Below are 8456 nucleotides of genomic sequence, written 5' to 3' on the forward strand. Positions count from 1 at the left end.
AGGAATATGTTAATTTTGAAAGATGTGACAGGGGCATAGTGGTTACTTTTTTTTTTCTTAAGTCAGTCATTTTTAGAGATGCACACTGAACCACCATGAGTAAAATGACACAATATCTGGGATTTGCATTAAAGTACTTCAGCAAGGAAAAGAATAAAGGATGGATGAAGCAAATGTTGAAAATCAAAACTACTATATGTAGTTAATGGATATAATACCCCATGGTGGTTCATTATACTATCCTAATTCTTAGTAGGTTGAAATTTCTCATACCTCTTCTTAATAAAGCCTTATTAACTAGCCCATATTACGAATAAAGTGAAAACTCTATTTTAGTTCTTTTACTTTTCGCTGGGGAAAGACCAGCAAATTAAAGGTAGATAAAAATTCCTCATAATTTTGAGCAGATCTTTACCAAAGCATGTGGATATCTATCAGAGAAGAACAAATAGATTTTTTAAGGATCATACCCAACATCTTTTCTCCCCTGGAAGAGCACCAGAATTGCTAGGTGATTGAATCAATAGCCTTTGAGAAATCACTCATTCCTAATGAAGTCGCGGATTCCTACCTAGGACTGTCTGAATAGCCACCTGAGGAACTTCTCACTTGCACTAGGCACCACAACAGAGCCCTGACAGAAAGAAAGACTGGAGGCCAACTGGCAGTTCTGTATCTGGTAAGCAATGTAGCTGACTCTTGCTAAAGCAATACAGAAAGACCTTCCTTAAACCAAAGCCTGTGTAAATGGTGATTAGTAAGATTTTGCTTTCTACATTCTTTCGTGAGAAAGGCACCCAGGCCACTTCATTTTTCCCAGGCCACTTCACAGAAAGCAAGCAAGGATTAGGATTCAGTTGAATGTCTGTTCAAGCCACAGTCCAAGTAAATAATTTAGACTGAAACCGATTCAGCCTCATCAGGTAAGTTTTTACATTAGGATGAATTGATTTATTTCTATTTCTATTACTTACATTGATAATAAATAGTTATGTGAAACTGCATCTCAACTTTCCTTTAACATGCATCATTTTTTGACCTGTCTTCCACTGAGTGTCTTTTATAAGATGTCTACCTGGATCACACGTATATAACTGTATTTCAAATCACCTGGCTATCATGTTAATTTCCTCAGTCATGAGACAAAAGTAAGTATGAAACAGCCAAAATCTGATGGAAGGAACTGGTCTCTTCTGCATGGCAGACTGAAATATAGGACCAAGAGAAAGTTGGGTCTTCAATAATCATCCCTATGGTGCTACTGATACCCAGTGATACTTAGTCAAATGTGCTATTTCATGTAAATTAGCATATATTATGTGCGCACTATTTTCAGAGCATCCTGTTATCTACAGTGTTGAGATCAGGTTGGAAAAGTATATGATTTTATTTCAATGACATGTTGCTACTCCCAGAGCTCTTGGCATTCAGAGTGAAATCTAGGTGGATTAAAATGATAATTGTTCCAAAAAGGAATAAAAAAGAAGAGATTTCATAATTTTTCACTTTCAAAGTCCCTGAAGCACAATGACTCACTGCTGTATCTAACTTTGACAATAGAACTGAGAGCTTTTAAACTTATCTCTAGGTCAGACTCCTTAACACATCAGTGACTCAGTTTTCTTATTTGTACAACAGCAGTAAGCTGCCTGACAAGACAGGATGTCAAAGATACCCAGTGAAACTTTTTTAACAGAAGTTTTAAATGCCTCAAACTGATACATGGAAAGATAAGGATAGCCTGATTTTTTTTTTTAATTACAGTAAAAAAAAAATTAAACTCACACCTTACATTTATTAAACAAAATGAATTATTTGCAGAAGGACAGAATGTATAATCTTTCAAGTGGACAAAGTGGAGAGAGAATAAGGAATCAACCAACAAATAACCTTATTATAGTACTTTGTACAATAATGTTAGAACTATCAAACTGCAAGAAAATCATTAAACTATCCAATCACAATGCATTTGATTCAGGTAATACAAGGGGTTAACAATAGTGTTGTATATTTGCACAGCAATATAAAATTTCCTATATGCTTTCTCATTCATTACTGTGTTTTATCTAAATCACCTTGTGAAGGAAATCAGGTAAGCATTGTCTCTGTCAGACATTAATCAAGGGCTCAAACCCTCTGGTGTTAAATGGCTCATCAGAGATTACAAGCAACTAAAAGAATAAATACTGGAACCCAGGTCCTTTGGTCCTCTATTCAGTATTCTTTTGCTAATAATCCAATATCTCGTACTATTATCAGTAAAATGTTACTTGGGTCATGAATAATTTTTTTTAAAATATTTATGGGAGTATAGTTGATTTACAATGTGCTAGTTTGTACAGCAAAGTGAATCAGTTATACATATACATATATCCACTCTTTTTTCAGATTATTTTCCCATATAGATCACTACAGTGTAATTGATAATACACATGTCAATTCCAATCTCCCAATTAATCCCTCCACTCCCTTACCCCCTGGATAACCATAAGTTTGTTTTCTATATCTGTGACTATTTCTGTTTTGTAAGTAAGTTCATTTGTATCATTTTTTTGTTGTTGGATACTGGTTCCCCACATGGAAGTTCAGACTGTGACATCACAAGAACCCAATCAAACAAATAAGAGATCAAGCTAGAAGTTTCTCAACTTTCAAAATTACAGAAAGGACACAAACATGTACAAATAGGTTCATTTGATGGAGTACATATTCTAAGAGAAAAAAAAAAAACAGCACACTTCTTTTTCAAAAAGTCTCTTTTCAACAATTCATACTCTCAAAATGTCTGGCCTATAGGGAAAGAATTCCCAGCTAATAATAATGTGTTGAGTACTTCTGCACCCCAGCACTGGTCTGCAAGATTTAAGAATAGGCATAAAGCAGGACCCTTGCCCAGAAGCATTTTAAAATCTATTGGACATACAAGATCAGCATATAACATTCAGACTCACGCCAGTCAGGAGTTCGGAATAAGGAAGGGCTTTCAGAAAGCTGATGGTTTAATGGAAGAATGAAAGCATTATGAGACACCACCTGGACAGGTTAGATTTATAAAGGAAAAACATGGCAGACATTTCTGGTCTGTTGAAGATGTTCAGGGTGTATAGGAGGAAGGGAAGTGATGGAGCAGCAGGAGGAAACAGAGATGCAGAGAAATATGCTGAGTAAATGGATGAGTGGAGGCACTGCAGGTGGAATTCAGGTCTCCAACCCTAAACAATGAACTCTTATACCATTCTGCTCTTCCTAACTGGTCTTCCTGCCTCCATTCTGGCACCCCTGTCCAAGAAAATCTCCACTATATTAAGTTTCTTTCTGACACACAATTGTGATCAGCTCAGTCTCCTCAAATCTCTTCAGTGACTTACTATGGCTTTCAGAAAGAAGTGGAAACTGCAACATGGCATACAAACATTCATCAAGACCTGGACTCAATCTCTTTTCTAACAGGTCCATCATATGTAACTTTTGTTTCAGCCACTACCATAAATCCACAGCTCCTTTACTGGGCATGCTACCACATCTCTCTACCTTTGTACACATTGTTCTTTCACCCTTAAATGCCTTTCCCTCCCCTTCACCAATTAATGCCTTATTCTTCAAACCTTGGTGCAAATACCACCTACTATGGTAAGCCTTTCCTTCCCACACTCAAGCATCCAATTTGAGTCAGACGCCTCTCCATGTTTCTATTATCACCCTCCTCTACATATTCCCATTGTTCCTTATCACACAGCTCTGTAATTGTTAATTAACTTCCCTGTCTCTCTCACTAGACAATAGCATCTTTGTATCACCAACCTTCAGAATAATGCCTAGCATGTAGTAAGTGCTCAGTAAGTCTTTGTGGCATACAGGAACCCACTATGCTCACTTTTATCAATTAAAATCAAAACATGATGAAACCAATTAAAAACAAATAACCAAATACTCAGAAAGTTATATAAGAACCAGAATATTAACTTCTGTTACTTCAAGTTACTAATGCGACTATACTATCTAAACAACCAAAGGCTTTAGGAATTATACAGAAACACAAAGTCAAAATGCAAAACTGTCAAAGACTGCTACGCCACTCTACCCCATGGTATATATGTGAGGGGGGCTGGTTCTACCTCTAACACTGTGTGCCTAGTCCCATCTGGCTCTTTGGATTATAGCCCTCCCATTCCTCTGTTCATGGGATTTTCCAGGCAAGAATACTAGAATGGGTTGACATTTCCTTCTCCAGGGGATCTTCCTGACCTATGGATCAAACCCAGGACTCCTGCATCTCCAGCATTGGCAGGCAGATTCTTTACCTGCTGAGCCATCAGGAAAGCCTGCCTCTAACACTAGCCTCTCTTAATGGTTAAATCACTGCCTGAAATATGTGCGATTCAGGATGTCTCCTTCATGACACTTCCAGAGCGTTCTGAACTACTTGAGTTGACAAAATACATTCCATGGTTGACATCAAATTGCTAATTAATTAAGATTCATGTTGTTTGATGACATGCTACAATCTGGGCCTAACCAGACGGTTTACATAAAATACAAAGCTCTACTACTAAGGCATTATTCAAATTGTGATGAGTCCAAAACAAGGTTGCCTTCATTAAAAAGAACCAAAAAAAAAAAAAGGGTCATTATGAGGCTGTATATATGAAGAAAATGGAAGTAAGCTTTATTAAACTGATTTAACTAATCTCATGCAGAAGTCATTAAAAGTCCTGAAATGTTGCTCTGAAAACTTCTCACTAATACCCATCCAAAGGTTAAAGGATATAAATAAAAGTCATTCCTCTCTATAGAAAATGTGCCTTCCTTCTCCAGTTTCCCAGAACAATGAGAAACTAAATGAAAACAACTGAATCACAACCTTTATACTGTATGAATCCACTATACCATAGCTATGGAGTTAAATTTTCTACGTGGTAGAAACTTTCATTTTAGCTAATACTATATAGATGTTTGTAATTAACTGTTTACTGCCAGATGAACTATCTTCAATATCAACCACTCATGTAGTCAGTGTTATTTCCCTTATCCCTCGTCAATGACCTCCTCTTCCCAGTTTCTTCAAGTGGAATCAACTCGTAATTTCCTTTACTGTCTGGTAACCCAACAGTTTTCATTCTTCTATAGGAAACACATGCCTTTAAGGAACTGATGAAAACTAAGGGGCCCAGAAAAATAAATGTATCTACATACACTCAAATTTTTTCATATGATTTCAGTTTAAAAACCCTTATCCCCCATAATCACCTACACAAATAATTTCTATTACTATATGGCGCTCTCTTACAACCTCCCACAACACCTTACACACACACACATGAACACAATTAAGGACTACTACAGTGATTAACAACATAATACTCAAAATAACAAAATTTAGTCTAGGTAATGCTTTACTCTACCAACAATATTTTAAGAATCCCAGATGAACTCCTCTCTAAAAGGCCTTAGAACATGTTGAGCACTTCAATAAGACAACTCAAAATAAGGAGAAAGGCATTCATTTTAAAAGTTTACCAAGTCTTATTATTTGGTCAACTTTCCTGCCTTAAAATGAACTGAAATGTCATCCTAAATATGTGTTTCTGAAGTCTGACATATCTGCTTGTAAAATCATGTAAGGCTCAAAAGCTATTTTGAGTACAAAAGAAAGTTCCCATTGATATCGATGAACTCTCGGATTCAAATACTTGATCTAATGCATTAAGCTATGTTCAACACCGAATAGTGTTAGCTAGGAACTGAAAGTGATACCATCTCATAACTATCTAGTTACCTTGTCAAAGCATAAAAGATGAAACAGGACAAATGACCGAAGGGAAGGGAAGAATAGAATCAAGGTGTTATTACTAACAGACAGAGATAAGTGCTTTTTCTTGAACTCATACATCCCAGAAGTGGAAGGCTCTTGCTGGATATACCAAACTTTGTGGAAACTATCAGTTCACTTTTATTTTTGTTTAAACTTTTAATCACTGTTTAAGCCAGTTCTGTATTGGGTCCAAAAAAAGAAAGAAGAAACATGATCACTCTTTTACTGCAAAATGATAAATTTCAAAAATTACATCAGGATTTTTATACATTAAACTTGGTGACAGAAACAAAACTTTTCTAAGTTTTGTAATAGGAGCACCCATTAAACCTCTGGCAGGGCAGATAATTCACAAAGAGCTTGTGACTCAGTTTCTTCATTTGTAAATACTAGAGGGTAGAGTGGTAACAGGACACAGCAAGTTACTGTCAGTTTGCCTCAAGTTAAGGTGGAACTGATGAGGCCTTAGACTGGTTGTTTTATTATACCCTGCTAGGTCCCTTTCCACATAATAGAAGGCTGCAAATTTCTTGATAACACTTCGATCACCATTTTCCAATCTGGACAGTCCATAATTGAAAGGCAAACAGGGGGCAAGAGAGAAGCACAACAGGTATCAATACATACTAAATGGCCAGATGGCCTAAGAAAAGTCTTTAGTTATAAGGTCACTGCTTCCTTCCTTATAACCCAGTTGCTGGTTAAAACTGAAAACTAAATATACAACATGTGGCTTTTGCGCTACCGACAAATGGAGAACTTTCTGACAGGAGGAGTATTTGCTGAATTTAAGCTGGAAAACCATGTCCCCTCTGCCATCCGAATTAGAAAGTTTATTGATAAACGTCTGCCTAATATTTGCCAGGGCTGACAAAAGCAGTCTTTAGCCAATACACTGTATGAATTTGACAAGTTTTGAAGTTTCACTATTATACCGTTTTTCTATAAACTGAAGGCGAAAAAGAAGAAAAAAAAAAAAAAAAGGAGGAACCTTTTAAACTGATGAGTTGAAGAAACACCAGTATTTCCCAATCTAATACCAGGCCCCATAGATTTCATTCCTCTGCACATGAAGTCAGTGGCAGGAAATGGACTGCCTGCTCTCGCTGGTTCACTCTCATGACGGGGAGATTTGTGCAGTCGGTCTACTGCTTTCGAGCGTCCTTAATCAACTAAGTGGAAGTCCTGGACGACTGGCGGTCACACACACAACAGTTGGTGGTACCTCCTCCAGCCTCCAACTCCCACGCTCCCCCCACTCTTAAAGAAATGTTTCTTGGGCGAGCACATGGAGAGGCAAGAGGGGGGGTGGGAACACGTAGGCGCCTCTTCCTTAGATATCTGGTCAAGTAGAAAAGACCGGGGGCCTACGTTGTGTGCTTTTTGTTGCGGTGGTGGGATTTTTGTTTGGTTGGTTGAATGGTTGTTTTTTTTTTTTTTTTTGGTAAGTCTGTGGGTGGGCTCTCTAGTACTGGGGCTGAAAAAAAGAGAGGTTCCCCTTTAACACTCCCCTAAGTGTTCAAGAGTCAAAACCCCAGCAATTGATATGGATGGGAGGGGAATGAAATCGCGCAAAGAAGGATCGCCCCAAGTTAGACCAACAACAGCCCCTATCCTGTACGCGGGGTCTCCCCAAGTTGGGGTGGGGCCTTTCTCCTTCCCGCACCGCCTCCCGGCTGCCAAGAGGGAGAAAGGGGTTAACTGGAGAAGGGGGTGCTCTTCCGCCCCCACGCCGTCTCCGCGCCTCGGCGTGGCCGCTGCTTTAGCGGCTCCCCGAGTTGCACACCCTTGGGAGGGGGCCCCGGGTCCCCCCGTGTTCAACGGCAGGAGGATCCCGGGGCTCTCGCTGTCCCCAAGGCAGGCCGGCGGGGGCTGCGGGAGCACTCACCAATTTAGGTTTGTTTTTCGTTTCCTCTTCGTTGGCGGCCCGGTTCCCCGCGCTCCGCTTGTTGCTTCGGCCCCCACCGGGTTCCTCGCCGCTGCCTCCCGCGCCCGACGCCGCCGCCGCCCCGGGCTGCTCCATCTTTCTTCGGCCCTGTCACCTGTGCCCTGGAACCCCACTTCTCCTTCACTGAGGAAGCCCCTCGGGGCGGTCTCGCTGCCCCGCGTGGATTCGGCAGCGCCTCTTCCTGGAGGGGAGAGTGGGTCTGCCGATGTCACGTCCCCGGGGCTCCCGGCTCCCAGGCACCCCAGCCTCGACAAGCCGTTGCCACTACTCTGCGCTGGGGCAAGCCCTGCCCCCGAGCGGCTGCAATTACCACAGTCGCCGCCGCCCTCAGGGCGGTGTTTAGGGTGGAGGGAAAGTAGGTGCCTATCTCTTTAAGAGGGCCTCCGCACACGTGATTCATCAAAGTGCCCGCAGTCCGCCGCCCGGGCGCGGAAAGCTGCTTCCTACTCCCGCCGCCCGGCGGCCCGGCTACTGAGCATGCCCGGCACGGCGACGGCTGCCAAACCAGAGTACTTGAAGCTGAGGTTAAGCACTGATTTCTTCCTAGGGGCCTAGCGTGAAATGGGAGGGAACTAGCGGAGAGAGAGGAGGTGTAGCCCATTTTAGAGACGGGGACACTGAGGCCTGGGAGGATTCACGTGTGAGTTTTCCCTGAGTCTCCGCTTTCACTCGTGTAGGCCAGAGCACCTTCCCCGG

The 8456-nt window shown here is 41.0% G+C and overlaps 1 protein-coding gene across 2 annotated transcripts in view; it reads right to left on the reverse strand.

The window, feature by feature from the left end:
- Positions 1 to 8103, reverse strand: part of DIAPH2 (diaphanous related formin 2) — a 950551-nt gene extending 942448 nt beyond the window's left edge. For both annotated transcript variants that reach the window (XM_043895289.1, XM_043895287.1), the window contains exon 1: positions 7701 to 8103. In XM_043895289.1, the coding sequence (XP_043751224.1) occupies positions 7701 to 7835 (135 nt within the window). In that variant the 5' untranslated portion in view covers positions 7836 to 8103. The remainder of the gene's footprint in view (positions 1 to 7700) is intronic.
- Between the last annotated feature and the right edge of the window lie 353 nt (positions 8104 to 8456).

This window comes from Cervus elaphus, chromosome X (assembly GCF_910594005.1).
Source record: "Cervus elaphus chromosome X, mCerEla1.1, whole genome shotgun sequence".
NCBI lineage: Eukaryota > Metazoa > Chordata > Mammalia > Artiodactyla > Cervidae > Cervus > Cervus elaphus.